The following is a 19,344-nucleotide window of genomic DNA, read 5'->3' on the forward strand; positions in this document are numbered from 1 at the left end:
CGATTTCATAAAACAATGTATTCATTTTACATGGAGAATCCATGGATATTACACATACAACAAAACTGAGCAACAAAATAGTTTACTTACATATGAACTATTTTTAAATAACATATAAAATAGCCTCTGCTCCACTTCAAGGGGTAGATTTTGTAAAGTTGTTTTCATGCATTTTTCTTTTGGTCTTTTTATTTTTTATAGTCTCAGTAAATGTAATTATGTATTTTTGTATAAAACATTTTTTAGTTTAATCTTTACCACGTTATTGTTTCATTTAGGTTATTATTATAGCAGCGTTTATAACAATAAGAAAGTGTAAGCTTTTTTGGCCTATAGATGATGACCACATAGCCCCAGTTTGAAGGTTGCTGAATATATATATATATATATATATATATTCACTGGCCACTTTATTAGGACACCTTACTATGGTAGTACCTAGTTGGAACCCCTTTTGCCTTCAGAACTGTTTCAATTCTTAGTGGCATAGATTCAACAAAGTGTTGGAAACATTCTTCAAAGATTTTGGTCCATATTGACATGATAGCATAGTTGCTGCAGATTTGTCAGCTGCCCATCCATGATGCAAATCTCCCATTCCTCCATATGCATTCAGAGACGGTATTCTGCATACCTTGGTTTTAACGAGGGGTTATTTGAAATACTGTTGGCTTTCTATCATCTCGAACCAGCCTGCCCATTCTCCCCACAACCAGCGCTCACTGGATATTTTCTCTTTTTCGGACCATTCTCTGTAAACACTAGACATGGTTGTGTGTGAAAATCCCAATAGATCAGCAGTTTTTGAAATACTCAGACCAGCCCATCTGGCACCTACAACCATGCCATGTTCAAACTCACTTAAATCCCCTTTCTTCCCCATTCTGATGCTTGGTTTTAACTTCAGCAAGTAGTGTTCACCACATCTAGATGGCTAAATGCATTGACTTGCTGCCATCATGTGACTGACTGATTAGCAATTTGTATTACCAACAATTGAACAGGTGTACAGTACCTAATAAAATGGTCGGTGAGTGTATATAAAACTTGGCATACAACAAACAAAAAAGAGAAATCGGGCACAGAGACCCAGTTTTACATAATACTGTAAATAAAAAAAGACAACTTTTTCTGTATGTTTCATGAGTAGTTTACTTACTCCCAATATTCCACCACTGGCGAAGTATCATTTGGAGATGCTGTATAATTCTGAGAATATTTGATGTCATCAACACAGTTTTCTGTGAAGTAAAGAGACACATGGATAGACATAGATGACAGAAAAAGACACAAACACATATTTTTGCATGGATGGAGGAAAAGCTACTTCTCAAGCAGGGCCGGCCCTACCATGGGACCCGATGGTACCATTGTACCAGGCAGCAAATTTTCTGCCTGCACGCCATCCCATTCCGCCAGCTCCACTCTCCACTCCACTGTGGGGCTAATTGCCGCCCGACCGCTCCTCCCATTACGCTCTCCGCTCCACTGTGGGGTTAATTGCATGAATAGAGCCATAACAGGTCCTTTTTATACTCCTATATACATGTATAGAGCCATGATAGGTCCACTTTAGTTATCATGATATAAAATAATGGATGTGGGGGCATTTTGGTGGGCGTAATTTTTTTTTGGGGGGGCAGCATTTCATTCTTGGTACCAGGCAGCACAATGTCTTGGGCCGGCACTGTTCGCAAGGCCAGTCAAGTGACACAAAAGTGCCAGAGCTGAGAAGGTGCAAAATAACTGTACATATCATGCTTAAAAACGACATTGGGAAATTAAAACCAGAATTGACCACCTATCCAGATTGCTCTTTTACAATAAATCCATGCCCTGATGAAGGGGGATTTGCATATGACCACTGAAAAGAGTTGTCTGTGAGCTCTTGATGGACCCTTTCTATTGTAGCAAAATAAAACTAATATCTGAACCAATCACTGTGGTTTAGTGCTCACTTCCTTTCCTTTCTTATAAGAACTTAGGTGAAAGTGCACCGATATTCAGTTTAGCACCAACACTGCACTGTACAAGGCAACTATACGTCCCCCCTCCCCCTTTCTTACCTGTATTCCAGGTGTGGTTGCAAGAAGCCCAAGGCAGGTCGGCTGTAAATGAGCTGAACAAATAAAAGAGAGCCCAGGCAAGGATAACAATATAATAGATGTTCAGGTAGGACTCAATCACCTGCGAGGCATAGCCGATGCCTGTAAATAAATCAAATAAAAACAGCTGTGATCATTTTCGCTCTCATGTGCACTGGTAGTTTTCATGAAAACCAAAAAAATATGTTTTTGAAGACTAACTATGTAATAACTCCCAGCATTTTGAAATGGTAAAAAATGTATAATTTCAGTGCTAAATTTATTGAAAGACACCACCCCTCAATACCGTTGCAAGCTGATCTCTAAGCGGATATAAAATACATCAATTATTGCAGATCTGTATTTGTTAATACGGTAAATCATGAAATATGTTTTTTTATTATTATTATTACAAGCACCTAAATTTGACCTGGCATTAGCCTCTTGCAGTCCCTGTTCTTTAGAACTTAGAGTGGGGGATGGAGGGGCAGGACTGTGAGCCATTTAGGTATGCTGTATGCATATGTGGTAACCACGAACATGTAAACATGAAAGCCTCTAACAGCTTGCCCTTATTCCCAGAGATCAGAAATCAACGTTCAGCCTTCAAGTGTACATTTTCATTGGAGATTTCAGTCTAGCTGCTTGCAAAGAGACAGATTCCTTCTGGCAATTTTTTAACTAAGGATACATTTATTTAAAATGTATCCACTGGGCACAATAATGAATACAGCTGTCGGCATTCTTAAAATAATCCACTAGAAGGTGCTGTCTGATTGCAAATAGGAAAGGAGTGTCGCTCATTTAGGTCAGAATTAAATTCGAATGAAAATTAAGATTGAAAATGGCTAGTCTAGCAATTATATACTTGAAATCAAACGTACCGTATTTATCGGCGTATACCGCGCACTTTTTTGCCCTGAAAATCAGGGCAAAATCGTGGGTGCGCGGTATACGCCGATACCCGCTTTCCCGCGCAGAGTTTGAATACTGCGCCGACATATACAGAGCGCAGTACACTCGGGTATAGTCGGGCAGTCTTGGCTCCTTCCGCGCTCACCTCCTGGACGTACAGGACGTCAGCGCGAGAGTTGCCGAGCCTGCCCGACAATACACGAGTGTACTGCGCTCTGTATATGTCGGCGCAGTATTCAAACTTTGCGCAGTAAACAAGCGGGGAGGACGCGAGGACGCCGCAGAAGGTTGCCGGACCCGACGAAGAGGACACCTGAAGCCGCAGACGGACACCGGACCCGACGAAGAGGACACCCGAAGCCGCAGAAGGACACCGGACCCGACGAAGAGGACAACCGAAGCCGCAGACAGACGCCGGACCCGACGAGGCCGCCGATGGATGCCGCGCAAGACACCAAAACTGTAAGTACAAAAAAAAAAAAATTTCCACAGGATTCGGGGCAACTTTAGGGGTGCGCGGTATACGCGGGAGCGCGTTATACCGCGATAAATATGGTAATTAAAACAAACCTTGAGCCTGGGTACACACTTGTCCGACAAACGCTCCGACATTGGGAGCTCATGTCACATGACGTGTGAAAATGAATGTTTCCCTATGAGGGCCGTCTTAACTGGTCCGACACAAATCGGTCTGACTTTGAAAATGCTCTCTGTACTACTTTAGTCCGACTTTGATCTTACTTCAGCCCATTGAATATCATTGAAGTCGGATCAAAGTAGGATCCTTGTCCTAACCATCTGACTTGTGACATCCGACATGTGATCACAGCAGCAGTAAAAAATAATTTATCTCACTCTGGGATTGTTTTGATTGGTCAAAGAACAAGTCAGACTATCACAAAGTCGGATAAAAGTAGTATCCTGTTCATGAAAGTTGGATGGATGTAGGACCAATGTAGGACCGATGTAGGACTGATGTCATATCAGTGTGAACCCAGCTTCAGTGTGTCTTTAACATAATGAAAAAGGAAGTGTATACTATTATTTTGTATCACATATTAGTGATTAGAGAAAATGGGATGGTTCATAGGAAGCTGCATATGAAAAGGGACAATTTAGAAACATGTTTAACACAAATAGGAAGGTTGTGAGCAAGGTGCAGTGTGGTGTGGTGGGCTGTAAACACATAGGGCCAGATTCACATCCGATCGCGTATCTTTGTGCGGGCGTAACATATATGATTTACGTTACGCCTCCGCAACTTAGATGGGCAAGTGCTGTATTCTCAAAGCACTTGCTCCGTAAGTTGCGGCGGAGTAGCGTAAATCGGCCGGCGTAAGCATTTCTTGCCTCATGGTCTCCATGTCATGGGTTAATTCCCTGATGGCAGTCTGCATGGCTGACAGGAGAGGTAGGATCAAGGCCTCTTCCCTTGCATGTAGTGGATCATCTCTCTTTGTCACGGCCACGGTTGCTTCAGCATCCACCTGCTCTCACACAACCGCATCAACTGCAATATCATTGAAATCGAGGGGAGGTTGCACCTTTATTCATTCTTGCCTAATGGGGCCGGCCTTCCTCCCCACCACAAACTGATCCCTCAGTAACTTATCTGAGGTGCTTATGTCGGCACAGCTGTGCATGTGCTTCTTCAGGAATTTTCACAGATTATGGAGGGCTACCTGCAAAGGGAGTGAGGCTTTTTTCCTGTTATCTGCAGACAAAAAACCTACATCTCAGTTCCAGGACTGTTATATTTTCCTAAAAACAGGCCCTCCAGGTGCACCACAATCTGTTCTAGGCTGGCCTAGGAATCCTCCAGTAGAACCTTCACCACTCAGCAGGCATCATCCTCCAAGGAGTTAATGGCCAGCTCTGCGATTGGCCAGGTAAGAATCTGATACAGGCAATCAGCACTCTCCAGTCTCCCCTACTACTCTGATAGAGAGGTGTTAGAGCCTAAGTTTAAGGATTATAAGGTTAAGACCACTCTTAATGGGGCCAAGCTGGCCAGCTCTTCGATTAGCCAGGTAAGAATCTGATACAGGCAATCAGCACTCTCCAGTCTCCCCTACTACTCTGATAGAGAGGTGTTAGAGCCTAAGTTTAAGGATTATAAGGTCAAGGCACTCTTAATGGGGCCATAGTGGTCCCCACTCCTCCTTTCGCACCAGCTGTAAAAAAGGGACATGTCCTACCGACTGCCGCCAAATGTGAGCAAGGTGCAGCGTGGTGTGACAGTCAGTGTCCAAAATAGGCATGAGCAATATATTTTAGAAGGGTTAAGCAAATTACAACTAGGCCCAGGCTAGGCACGACCACGACCGCCCCGGCCACTTACAAACTGTAACAGCGGTCTGTAGACTTGAAAGATGCTAACAGCATCTGCAATGAGGAGCAGAATGCGGCCTGGTTGATCCACACCCAAAGTGGAGGCTTCCTGAAGTGAGGTTGATGTAGTCCCTGCACTGTCCCTCCTCCTCAGGAACCCTTTCCTATCTCTAAGCACTGTCCCTATCAGACAGGGAAACTATCCCTACACTAGCCACTCGCAGAAAGCATGCCAAACCTGGGAGCTGGAATATGAAATAGACTCTGCCTGACTAAAGATGCCACCAAAGTCATGTGGGGTGCCAGTGTCCAATCGGACAGCTGTCTCCCTGTGACAGCAGGAAATCATAGAGGAACCAAGTTCCTCACACTTTCCTACCCCTGCTGCATTGGGGCTTGAGTCGAGTGCCGCCTACAGTGGGGAATACAGATTGCACCTGCCTACAAGGTGATTTCCTTAAAAAATAAACGTTATTTTGCCAGTTATTTTTTTATACTAATAAAGCCGTGTATTTGTGTAGCACCCCATAGCGTTGCTAGAGTGCTAGAGTATGATGTTTGTATTAGTGTAGGTAAATTCTCAGGCTTGGCTGGCAGCCAAGCCTGTGTGTTTTTTCTGGGTAGGATGAGTGACTCAGGTAGGCTGGATGACTCAGCATCAGCTTCAATGGTAACTCCTCCCTGCTTGGTGGAAACTTGGAGAAGGTTCCAGAAGCAGTTAGGAGAAGTCTAGGAGACCCTAACTGTAGTATTCTGAGGGCCCTGACCAATCCTCAACAGAAGGGTTGGTAGGAGGCAGGCCCCCTCAAATGCTCAGGGTCAGCCCAGCAGAGGCAATGTGGAGTTTGGGTGGAAGATGGAGATGAAGTGTTAGGCTGTCGGGGCCTTTGAGAGCAGCTACCCAGTCTGGGGGGGGTGAATGCAGGACTGGGATCGGGTGCGGAAAGGGACCCCTTCTCATGACACACAGAGGGATCCTGACCAGGAGGCATGAGAGCAAGGAGAGGACAGTGGGAGAACATGGATGGGGAAATCTTCAGAGAGAAAGATAGCCAGGTGGGCTGGTGAGTGTTGCAGTCAGAGGACTTAGAGGCATGCCTAAAAGGACTCGCAATCTGGGATGGGGCAGCTGCAGCCGCCAGGCAGGCTGGCAGTGCCTGAAGAGGTGGTTCTGGGAGCAGTAGCCACAGGAGAGTACAGCTAGAACCAAAGACCTCTATTTTTGCTACACCAAAAGGGGCCCGCGGTTCCTGCCTTCAAAGGGCATTTGCTGTGGATCTGACTGAGCCAGCGAATGAGAATTTATGTGCCTGATTGTGCAGGATGGGAGATAACCAACATTCACCAGCAGCTCATGCGGGGGTAGTGCCAAAGGTGTATTTAAAGTATAATTGTTATAAACAATAATTCATTCTTAGCATATAAAAACAATCATAAGCATGGGTTACGTTCAGTGAGAACCACATTTCAAAATGATCATAAGATTTCAAAATACAAGCAGCTGAAGTTCTTTACAAATCTTGTCTATATAAGGTCAGCTTTGCCCTTCCCTCTTTTCCACCTCCCTATTAATCCTTAAAAGTAATGGATCACCTTCCTGCCCACAGAGTGTTTTCACTAAATGTAACCTGTGCTTATATATTTTTTATCATATGTTCAGCTTGTGCTTTGACAGGTTTACTTTAATTGCACAAACATCTATTTATAAATCAATTAAGCAAGCACAACAGGCATCTTTCGCTTTGTACTAATTTAGTTGCCACACTTCAGAAGAAAGTAATTTGGGGAATTATTTTAAAATGTTGGCAGCTATGCAGGATATGTAACGTAACACTGATCTGAGCAACTTAAAGAACTTCTAATATGTGTTAAGGAATTGCAATTTCCAGCACACCCTGTGAGTCATGTCACAATACAAAGTTGGCAGTTGTGTTTTCTTGTCACTTGCCATTGTGAAGCTGGGACAAACATTTCTCAGTCACTGGCAGGGTCCTTTTTTTGGCTGCTTTGGGGCCAGAAATTCCCCCATCAGGTCGTGTGAAACTGGGTGACTGAGCTGAATAGCGAACGGGGGACAACAATGGAACAAACCAAACTGACCTTCAAAGAGGGGGCAGATTTTCCTCCAGGCGGTGACACCCCCTTGGCTGGTGTACTGGCCCAGTGCTGTCTCAAGGAAGAAGACCGGAATTCCACAGGTGAAAAGGAAGATTAGATAAGGGATGAAGAAGGCTCCTGAGACAAAAACATGCAGAAAAAAATCAGTAACACCAAACTAAAATGGGCTTCACTTACAGAGATCGCTCTAAGGGTTAATAGCTTTAGGTAATGCCACAGGGACACCATTTGCCAAAAATGTGTTTGCGATGGGAAAATCGCACTGCTAACAGCAAGTTGCCTGCTATTGCCTTTACTGACCAGAAAAGACTGTGCGCCTCAAATGGCTGTGCGCACGGCTTGGCTCCAAAGTTAGATCCTCAAACAAAGTAAAGCTAAGAGACACACAGGGGAGAGGTTTCTGGCTAATAAATGTAATAGCCATCTTGAGGTGTCTGAATAACATTCAAAGTGGAACTAAACTCCCTTAATCAACAACATTGACTATTTTTAATCCTTATGCTGCTAGCAATAATAAATAGATACAAAGGTATATTATATAGAATAGATAACACACATATGTGAGTTGTTGGTGCTGCACACCCCGATCCGTTAAATGGAATAGAAGATCCCTCAATGGGTTTTTTTAGCAGTGAGATTGTATTAGAAACGAGTAAAAAATTATTTCCATAAAATGTAGTATTTATTTATTGTATCACAGTACCAAAAAACATTATGGGCATGGATAAATAGGAGTCGTAAAAAGCACTTCTGGCCATAAAAAACATAACTCACCAGCAATTTGAAAATTACACATAAACTCAAATTATAAAATCAATGCACTGTAAAAATTCACATTATACCCCTACGCGTTTCGACCTATTTGGTTAACGGCCTTCTTCAGAGGAATTTGTTCTATGTGAAAGAGAAAAAGATTTATGGATTATATTTTCTAGACAGTGTCTTTTTTAAATAATGTCACTGGTCCCCAAAAAGTGTCATTTGGGGTCAGATTTGTCCACCGCAATGTCGCAGTCCTGCTAAAAATTGCAGATCGCCGCCATTACTAGTAAAAACAATAACAAATTAAATAAAAGTCCCTAAATCTATCCCAGTTTGTAGACGCGATAACTTTTGCACAAACCAATTAATATACGCCTATTGCGATTGTTTTAACAAAAATATGTATAAAAATATATATCGACCTAAACTGATAAATAAATGTGTTTTATATATATATATATATATATATATATATATATATATATATATATATATATATATATATACTGTATATATATATATATATATATATATATATATATATATATATAATATTAATATATATTAATATATATATTTATATATATTGGGATATGTATTATAACAACAAGTAAAAAAATGTTGTTGTTTTTTTTCAAAATTGTTGTTCTTTGTTTGTTTATAGCGCAAAAAATTAAAACCGCAGAGATGATCCAATACCACCAAAAGAAAGCTCTATTTGTGGGGAAAAAAAGGACGTCAATATTGTTTGGGTACAGCGTCACGCAATAGTCAGTAAATTCGACACAGTGCTGTATCTCAAAAAATGGTCTGGTCATTAAGGGGGCAAATCCTTCTAGTCCTTAAGTGGTTAAAAGAGAAGTATGGCCAGTCAGTCTATAGTGAGGTAAAGCACACTGTTAACTGATGTCAAAGAGCCGCTCCAGGCTTTGGAAAGATCCCAACCATATCCTTGGGATCCACCGAACTGCCTCACTGACAGCTGGCTCCAGCTATCAACGCACAGCTCAGAGCCAGAGCCAGCTGCGTCTGCTACCTCTCCTGCTTGGCGCTGCAGTGAGCATTGGAAAGGCAGAGCAGAGAGCGGTGACTGTCAGTCACCGCTCTCTTCTCCGGGAAGACAGAGAGCTGAGCAATCAGCAGCTATGCTGCAGCATGGAGGTGAGCATATATGTTTATTTTTTAGGTACCCCAAACTTCCACTGTAGTCTCCCTGGCGGTATGATTATGTCAGGTTTTTGAATCTCAAATCGTCACATTGTTTTTCATAAAAATATGGCGTTTTATATTGTAGGCCTGTAATTATTAGGAATAACACACTTAAATCTGTCCAAACAAGAGTCTAGTAGACATCCCGGGTATGATAAAGTTTGAAACATGAAATCATAAATTATAATATAATAAATAGCTATGAATAATTATAAAAAATAATAATACAATAATAATAAAATCAATTTCCCCACAAATCACTAATGCCTCGTAATGCCTCGTACACACGACCAGTTTTCCTGGCAGGAAAACTGCCATGACAGCTTTTGGCCGTGTGAATGCTCCATGGCAGTTTTCCCAACAGGAAAACCGCCAGGAATCCCTGGAGGGAAAATGAGAGCATGTCTTCTATTTTCCTGACGAGATTCCGGCGGTATTTTTCTCTGCAATTTTGCTATGGGGAAAGCCTGCGGTGGAGCATACACACGGCCGGGATTCCCGGCCAAAGCTCTCATGGCAGTTTTCCTCATGGCTGCAGAGCGGATTGCAAAAGGGTCCTGTGTGTTTTTGGGTCTGGTTCAGGTGCGAATTCAGGCAAAAATCCAGACCTGAATGGCACCTGAACCGGTGAACAAAAACGGACCCCAAGCACGAAATCTTGGCCGCACATATGTGAACCCGGCCCTAAGCTGCATAACGAAAAGCAACGTTTGAAATTACATTAATGTGATAAATCTTATATGAGATTTTAATGATTGGGTTTACATTTACTTTAAGCCTAGTACACACATGCCAAATGTTAGGTGGCATTGGCTGGTTCAATAGAAACTGGCCGACATTCAGACATTCAGCCAGCTTCTGTCAAATGGGCATGACCAAAAAAGGTCTGTCAATCGGCTCCTTGACCACACCCCTGCCAGAACACAAAAGAACAGCAGGGGAATAACCTTTGAATATTAATACAGCAGCTCCTCGTGGGTTGTCAGTTTTTTTTTTTTTGATCAGCCCTTCTGGGTTAAAGGTAAAAAAACTACTACAGTACTGTGTACAAGGCTTAAGCAGTCCCTAACCGGATACCACACCAAGGCTCCAGGGCTTCTTTTTTGTTTTACAAAATCGTGTGAGCATCTGTGACCATAATGAAAATAACTATAGTTTGCAAGTAACTACAAGCAACAATGCCCCAAGTCATTTTGCAATAGGCCATATGTAAACTCAATAATTTTTTTTATAATATATGCCTACAAATATAATACAATGTTTGCCCAGAGATGGTTAGATTGGGGAGACAGTCCCTACTCCAGGTCAGTTTAGATATGCCAACTGCAGCTCTTATTTGTACTGATTGGGCAAAATGTCAGATTCTCCTGAAACCTGTTCAAACAGAAACTGTACATGGAATCCCTGGGGTGTGCTGAATACAGAACCACGGCACTTTAAATGATAACAACTACTCATAACCCAGTCTTACACTTCCAGCTCTGTCTTTGGCTAGAAAATGGTGTGCTAGGAGTCTGGAAGCACAGGCTGTCATTTTTGTTCTACTGCCCCTAAATGCTTCTGACAGTTTATGTGCATGGTCATATAGGCTAACATGGAGGGGCTTTTAGAGGGAGGTTAAAAAAAAACTGTCAAACAGTCACCCCTAACAGCAGCTGTAAAAATGTTCTTTGTGCATGAGCCCTAAGAGATTCCCAGAGGGGGTTAGCTATTCTGGGGAGGAGCCGAGACAACCGCTGTGGGACCCCAGAACCGGAGGATCGGGGCCACTCTGTGCAAAACGAACTGCACAGTGGTGGTAAGTATGATATGTTTGTTATTTAAAAAAAAAAAATTTAAACTTTACAACCACTTTAACCACTTCAGCCCCAGACTATTTGGCTGGCCAAAGACCAGAGCACTTTTTGCGATTCGTCACTGCGTCGCTTTAACTGACAATTGCGCGGTCATCCGACATGGTTTCCAACCAAAATTGACGTCCTTCCCACAAATAGAGCTTTCTATTTTTTCCTCAGTATTTTTCTACATATTTTTGGTAAAACAAAATACAATAAGCGTTTATTGATTGGTTTTCGCAAAAGTTATAGCGTCTACAAAATAGGGGATAGTTTTATGGCATTGTTTATATTTTTTTTTTACTAGCGATGGCGGCGATCAGAGATTTTTGTCATGACTGCGACATTATGGCGGACACATCGGAGACTTTTGGTGCTATTTTGGGAACATACACATTTATACAGCGATCAGTGCTATAAAAATGCACTGGTTACTGTGTAAACGTGACTGGCAGTGAATGGGTTAACCACTAGGGGGCTAGGAAGGGGTTGAGTGTGTCCTAAGGAGTGATTCTAACTGTTAGGGGGCATGGCTACGAGTGACAGGTCACTGATCACTGCTCCCAATGAGAGGGAGCAGACATCAGTGACATGTCACTAGGCAGAGCGGGGAGATGCTGTGTTTACACTGGCATCTCCCTGTTCTTCAGCTCTGTGACCCGATCGCATGACACCGGCGGACATCGAATCACGGTCACGGAGCTTGCACGTACACTGGCAAATTCAAACTGACATAAATATACGTTGATTTGCCTGTCAGTGCCATTCTGCCGACGTATATGTACAGGAGCCAGTCCTTAACCGGTTAAGAAGGATGTCTCATAGTGGTAATATTAGACCAGTGATGCATCCTGCCATACCTTCCGCCTCTCTCACCAGCTCATTTATAGAAAACGTAATCAAAGGCACTAATATGCCCATATTTGCCATTTTCTTTTGTCATGGTGTATTGGCTAAAGTTTTTTAAGGGTTTGACTTGACCATAGACAAAAGGTAATATAAAGGTTTAATAATAAAAGCTTAATTTCTTTGATGATAGGGGTGTGGAACATTAGACACACCGAGTATCATATCTTGTATTCATTGATGAGGTGCAACATGCCAGCTTGGCTGAATGCCCAGAATTGCCTGAGGCTTAAAGCAGAACATGACTCTCTCAATCAACATTAATTTGTCTTTAAAAAAAAAATTCAAAGTTATATACATTTCTTTGGTTTCTGGCCTAGGCCTAAAATATAGTGACCAGACATCCCCGGTTTCAGGGAACAGTCCCTGGATTGAGGACACTGTCCCCGGATCAAGTCTGTCCCCGGTTTTGTCCCCGGATTGGATTTGAACAGGGGCTGGGGCAAATTCAAAGACAGTCAGGGCAGAATTAAAAAATATATACCGTATTTTGAATTAAACACCCCTGCTCCACCGCACCTACTAGCTTAGGGGGGTGTATTTTTCCATTATCTGTGCCCCTTTCTGATGATCATGTGCTGGTCAGTGCGGAGGGACCATTTCTTCAGTTTCGGGCGCATGCCCATTCAGCTCTGCTTGCGTGTTCTTCTGCCTTGGCTCAAGTCCCGACCAGCCACCTGCCTGTTTTATCCCTTTGCCTTCCTTGGTGGAGTGATATTCCTTCGCTCCCCACCCAGTAGTAGCCGGGGGCCCGGAAAGTGAGACTTTAGATGCTGTGAGGCGGGCAGGGGGCAGCGGCAGTGACGGGCAGGGAGAAGCAGCTGACGGTGTGCACAGCAGGAACAGAGGGGAAGCGGATCCGATCGTGGGGCTGCCAGCACCTTCAAGGCTTCAACACAGGAGTGCTTTGGGGGTGTCTAAATAGACTACATTGTACTGTGTCTGTCTCTCTTGCATCATGGATAGTATCATAACTCACAGGCAATAGGCACTCTATCATGGCTCGGGCTGGCTCTGGCACAGTGTGTCACATAACATGTCTGCTGGGTGCTGATTTTGGTAACTTATTGGTCATATGTATCAGCACCCAGCAGCTATGTTAAGTGACACACTGTGACAGAGCCAGCCAGAGCCATGATAGAGTGCCTGCTGTCTGTGAGTTATCATAATGTTGCTGATCACCTGATAGCAGATTTACTACTACAGGACAGCTGCTCAGGATCACGTATATCAATTTCTGGGTATGGGAGCTAATCAGCGGCTTGGGCGGACTCAATGCCCACCGCTACCTGCTGATCGTTATGTTCAAAGACAGAACTGTGATCTGCCTATGTAAACAAGGCAGATTGCCATTCTGTCAGTATGGAAGACATTGGTCCTGTGTTCCTGCAAAGCAGGTACAGGGATCTAGGCCTTCCCTTAGTAAAGGCACCTCCCCAAAGTAAAAAAACACATCTTAGGCACACATTTAACCCTTTGATTGCCCTATATGTTATCCCCTTCCCAGCCAGTGTCATTAGTACAGTGACCGTGCATATTTTTAGCACTGATCACTGTATTAGTGTCACTGGTTCCCACAAAGTGTCATTGGTGGCTGATTTGTCCACCGCAATATCGCAGTCCGGATATGAGTCGCTGATCGCCGCCATTACTAGTAAAAAAAAAATGTCCCCGGATTTCATTTAAAAAATCTGGTCACCTTAGCCTAAAAGGATGTCATAAAACCAAGGAGTCTTCATGAACATTTTATTTCCTGTAGTGGAAGGGAGGAAGGGGTTCTGAGCTAAGCACTCCCTTATGCCTGCATGCCTAATCTATGGGCAGATGGATTCCAGGAAGTAAATGCTACATGAATCATCTGCCCTTAAATCAGAGCTCCATCCAAAAGGGGAAGCTGCACTTTAAGGCCTGCTCCCCCTTCACTAAATTACTTTTTTTGGAGGGGAGGGGACCACTTTCGCTCTGATTGCCTAGGCGATCCTTGTGGAAGTTCTCCTCTCCCCTTCCTACGTTCAGTCTTCTGGCAATGTCACAGTTCCCAGAAGACTGCAGGACTATTCGCAATGTGCAGCACGGCTCGCACATGTGCAGTGAGCACCCAGCTGTGAAGCCACAAGCTGTCACAGCTGGGTGCCCACAGTTGAGATGCCGGTGCTGGGGAGGTGAGGGAAGAGATGGCTCGCGTGTACATATCGCTGGATCCCAGGACAGATCAGTCTGTTTATTAAAAGTCAGCAGCTACAGTTTTTGTAGCTGCTGATTTTTAATAAACATAAAATGACTAAAGCTCCTCTTCAAGACAGCCATACATGGATCGACATCCAGCTGGTACCACAAGAACCGACTGAATTCAGCTGGATATTCCCCACTCGATCAGTGCTGCAGGCTATAGCCTGCAATGCTGTTCAGTGTATTCTGATGGCAGGAAGTCTCAGTGGGGAGTATTCATTTTTCCACCTCAAGTGTGTGGATATGGAAATGGAGTCATTTATGGGCTGCCATATTTAAATGGCAGCAGCTAGAAATACTACGATTTGCAATGAATATTAAAAATGATTTAAAGTGACACTAAAGGTTCACTTTTTATTTTTTAAATAACAAACATGTCATACTTACCTCCACTGTACAGTTCGTTTTGCACAGAGTGGCCCCCGATCGTTCTCTTCTGGGGTCCCACGGCAGCTCTCGTGGCTCCTCCCCACAATAGCTAACCCCCTCTGGAAAGCTTTCTCCCGATGGGGTTGCCTTGAGCGCGCGCTCCTGTGTCATACAATTTTCGTCCATAGCCCCTGAGTGTATGACTCAGCCCCGCCCCCGACGGCCGCGTCATTGGATTTGATTGACAGCAGCGGGAGCCAATGGCTGTTCTGCTATAAATCTATCCAATGAAGAGCCGATCAGCCATGGGGAGAATGACACGGGATCGCACCCTCTGAAATTCGGGGCTCAGGTAAGTAAAACAGGGGTACGGGGGGGGCCCGGACAGTGCAAGGTGTATTTTCACCTTAATGCATAGGATGCATTAAGGTGAAAAAACATGAGGGTTTACAACCCCTTTAACTGAACTGAACTCATAAAGTAAAGATATGCCATGTTATATGGAGTCTGTAAAAACTTTAATTGTGCCTAAGCAGTACCCTGGAAAATGTACAACTTATTTGGAATTGCTCCTGAAAAAAACCCCAGAGCACTAGCTGGTAGATGCTGCTTAGACACTCCTGTGCCAAAATATCTGCAGTGTGAGAATTCAGGCACTGCTGCCTCTGACTGCCATTCTCAGGAGGTTTAGAGTGAAATTTGCTCCCCACAGTTCTCCTGGAGGTTCTGAAATGAAGAGGCAAGAAGGCATAGATGCCAACTGCCCCAGATTTGCCAGGGCAGTCCTGCCTCTACCCCAATGATGTTGCATCTTGACCACATCATAACTCTTATCTGAGTTTATGAGCATGCACAATAACTAAAAAAAGAGTCTTACTGAAGGGATAATGGCCACATGCAGTTCCTGCATGATTAGGGGAGGAGCCACTAGAAAATAGGTGTAATTTTGGCAGGACCATCCAGAAGGTGGGTGTGATCTAGGTGTGGCCACTTTGAAGGAGAAAGTGATCTGGGTGTGGCCAACTGGGAGGAGGGCATGACCTATGTGGGCCTTGGGTGGGGTAACACTCCCTGGGCCTGAGGCAAAGATGTTGGCGAGTACAAGATGGCCGCCTCCACACAGAGACACACTGCAGAACAAGGTATGGTAAGTCAATAACAGGAAAGGATCAATTGCAGCAAAACCACAGGCAATGCTGGTGACTACTAGTTGTGAGCAAATGGGTTTGATATGCACACGTTGTTGACCTAACCCAATTGAGGGGCAAATTTTATTATAAAATTCTGGCCATTTGTAGGGCTAATAGGTAAGCTATTGTCATACAAAAGGCATGGGAAGCTGGACACTACCGTGGAGCACATTAACCAATGCTAAAATTAGAAAAATTAAGGGCAATTTTGCATAGCTACAGAGGAAGGAAATTAACAGTTTCCAAAACTAGAGTTCTCATATGAAGAGGTACAGAGAATTATGACAAACATCCACTGTCAATACAATAATAAGGCACATAACAAATATTAGTATTCCCCAGTCAGTCAGTTCCTGAAAAGAAAGTAGGGTCTGCGATCCCGCTTGATGAATTCCTCTCAGGGAGCAGAGCTTTCAGTATGGTAGGGAGTGCAAAAACTGGTTCTCAAACATTACCAGCAAACAAGAGGGATCTTAGATTAGTCCTTAGGAAGCACTGTTATGCTGAGTCACCAATATTCTTTAATATTGTACAACTGAAATTTACTAGTGTAGAGAGAGGTGAGAGAGAGAGAGACAACGTACAATCGCCAAGGTTAGTGAGGAGGACCTTCTCCCACGTCCCCTCAGTCGGGAGAGATATATTTGATCCAGTTCAAATTTTGTGTTATTGTTCTGGAGGGTACATGTGAGTTTGTCACTGATCATAATGCAAGTTAATTTTATTTATTTTTTACACAATCCATGTGCACCACAGTCTGTTTCCAGCACCTCGCTATAGCGATTCTTGCTGCTAGGGTTATATACAAGATTAGTCATCTGGTCCATTTAGGGATGGCTGGCCTAATTTCTGAAAAAAAATAGTAGTTCCTACACAGAACTGTCAACTCTCTTTAGCAGATCCAACACACACTGACTAAAGCCTAGTACACATGGGCCGAATGTTGGGCTGTATCGGCTTTTTGAATAGAAACCGGCCGACATTTAGGCCTGTGTGTACTGCAGTCGGTCCAGGAGCATGACTTACAAAGGTCTGCCGATCGGCTCCCGATCAGCGCTCAATGGCTGAAAGCTCTGACTGGAGTGTTCTGGTGGGGACAGTCCTGCCAAGCAATTGTCAGCTCCCGGTAGGGCATGGGAAGCTGTCCCAGCCGGCAGAAGACTGTAAGACAGTGTATAGCACTATACATTATAGCAGCTGCTAGCCATAATCCCAAGTGAATCTGACAGGCTTGTTGAACCCAAGTTGATCAATCAATTTAGTACATTCAGCCTGCCCACACACGGTTCGGTCCTGCTGAACCAGCCAAGATTCAAACCATCTATGGCCGGCCTAACCCTAATCCTAATCATTCAACACACTTTTTGGCTGTTGTGAGCCCATCCTTTTGATGAAAGGAAGCTGGGTTATCCATTCTTTCAAACACATTTATTTTGTTACTCATCTGACCAGTGGCAAAGAATTATTAGTTATCTTTATTTCTGGGGGCACCTCCAACATTTTCAGCAAAAAGTTTGCAAATCCTGGGGATTTTCTACACACTCATGTACCTAAACCTCATCCCCCGTAACCTGTTCTTTGCTCTAGTGTGTACTTATTTTTGGGCACAGCTTTTATTGTTTATTTCCTCTTTAGAGTAGTTTGATTTTTTTATGTTAGTATAAAAAGTCAAGGCCAGATTCACAAAAGAGATGCGACGGCGTATCTCCTGATACGCCGTCGTATCTCTGAGATACGATTGTCGTATCTATGCGGCTGATTCATAGAATCAGGTTACGCATAGATAGCCCTAAGATCCGACAGGTGTAAGTGACTTACACCGTCGGATCTTAGGCTGCAATTTTAGGCCGGCCGCTAGGTGGCGATTCCATTGCGGTCGTCGTAGAATATGCAAATCACTAGTTACGCCGATTCACGAACGTCCGCTTTCCCAGTCGCTCTAAATTTACGTAGTTTCCGTAGAGATATGTCGCGTAAAACTAAGCATGCCCTCTAGGTGGTCTAACCAATGTTAAGTATGGCCGTCGTTCCCGCGTCGAATTTTTAAATTTCACGTCGTTTGCGTAAGTTGTCCGTGAATGGCGCTGGACACCATTTACGTTAACGTCGAAACCAATGACGTCCTTGCGACGTCATTTAGCACAATGGTCGGGAAATTTTAGGGACGGAGCATGCGCAGTACGTTCGGCGCGGGAACGCGCCTAATTTAAATGGTCCCCGCCCCATTTGAATTAGGCAGGCTTGCGCCGGGTGGATTTACGTTACACCGCCGCAAGTTTACAGGCAAGTGCTTTGTGAATCAAGCACTTACACTGAAAACTTGCGGCGGTGTAACGCAAATAGCATACGTTACGCCGCCGCAGCGTAGCCCATTTCTACGTGAATCTGGCCCTCAGTTTTTAAATAGGAATTATTTAAAGAGCAGAAACTGATAATTCAGAGTGAATGCAATGGACAAACTTCAACATGGTTATGTTTTTTAATATTAATATAGACATTTTCTTTATTTTCTGCATGAGCACAACCTTTCTGAAAGGTGGCTTCTGGGAAATGCTTACAGCATTGTGATTCTGAGAAGGCTTTGCTCCATTGTTGGAAGATGAGTTTAGATACACAGCCCCTAGGTGCTAATCAGGAGGTAAGTAAGGCACAAGTGAAAAAGTAAGGCCCAGAGTGAGTGAATTGAAATGAAAAGGATAGCAAAGGGTTCGCATGACACCGTGATAAGGGTTGGCAACTATAGGGTTAAGGAAGTGTATGTGGAAAGGGGAGAAGTTGGGATTGGTCTGGAGTAACAGAATGAGGAGGGTAGAGGTAGTTTATTTAAGAGGGAGGAGGGGTCTCCCAGGCATTTAGTGGAGGGACAGGTGACAAGGCAGGCAGTTTCCCTCCCACCCTCCCTGTGTTGTTTGTCTGTTTTTCTTGCATTGCAGGTGCAAGAGTTGCGGGGGAAGTCATGGCAGCTGATCGGTTTCTCTTTGGAGATGCAAGTGTGAGGGACTCATCGGTGGTATGAACCCCTCTGGTGTATTCCAAAAAGGTTAACTGGAATATGGTAATGGTTGCATTGTGGGTAGTGGCGGTTGTCTCCGAGCTGATGTTTCATGGCTGGAGGCCAATTATGGTGAAAGGGCTCGCAGTGCCGGAGTGGAATAGTATATGGATTATGGGTACCGTCAAAAGACCAATCAGGCAGAGAATTGTAATGTTGTTTCAGATGTTTATGTGAAGTAATAAGGGTTTTGGTTAATAAAGAAGGCTGCTATGGCCATTTGTACTCCATTCCAAGTGTGGTCTCATTAATTGGAATTAACCCCCTTGGCAGTAAACCCGAGCGTTACTCTGGGTTGGTTTTTTATGTTACGATCGGTATCCCCGAGTCACGCTCGGGGTGGA

General features: G+C 43.8%; 1 protein-coding gene across 2 annotated transcripts in view; it reads right to left on the bottom strand.

Annotated features, from left to right (window-relative positions):
• The window catches only part of LOC120932691 (sodium- and chloride-dependent betaine transporter-like), a 111,661-nt gene that overhangs the window by 40,141 nt on the left and 52,176 nt on the right, over nt 1–19,344 (bottom strand). For both annotated transcript variants that reach the window (XM_040345253.1, XM_040345254.1), the window contains exons 3-5: nt 7,431–7,565; nt 2,067–2,207; nt 1,160–1,241 (exon numbers count right to left, since the gene is read on the bottom strand). In XM_040345253.1, the coding sequence (XP_040201187.1) occupies nt 1,160–1,241; nt 2,067–2,207; nt 7,431–7,565 (358 nt within the window). The remainder of the gene's footprint in view (nt 1–1,159; nt 1,242–2,066; nt 2,208–7,430; nt 7,566–19,344) is intronic.

This window comes from Rana temporaria, chromosome 3 (genome assembly GCF_905171775.1).
Source record: "Rana temporaria chromosome 3, aRanTem1.1, whole genome shotgun sequence".
Classification (NCBI taxonomy): domain Eukaryota; kingdom Metazoa; phylum Chordata; class Amphibia; order Anura; family Ranidae; genus Rana; species Rana temporaria.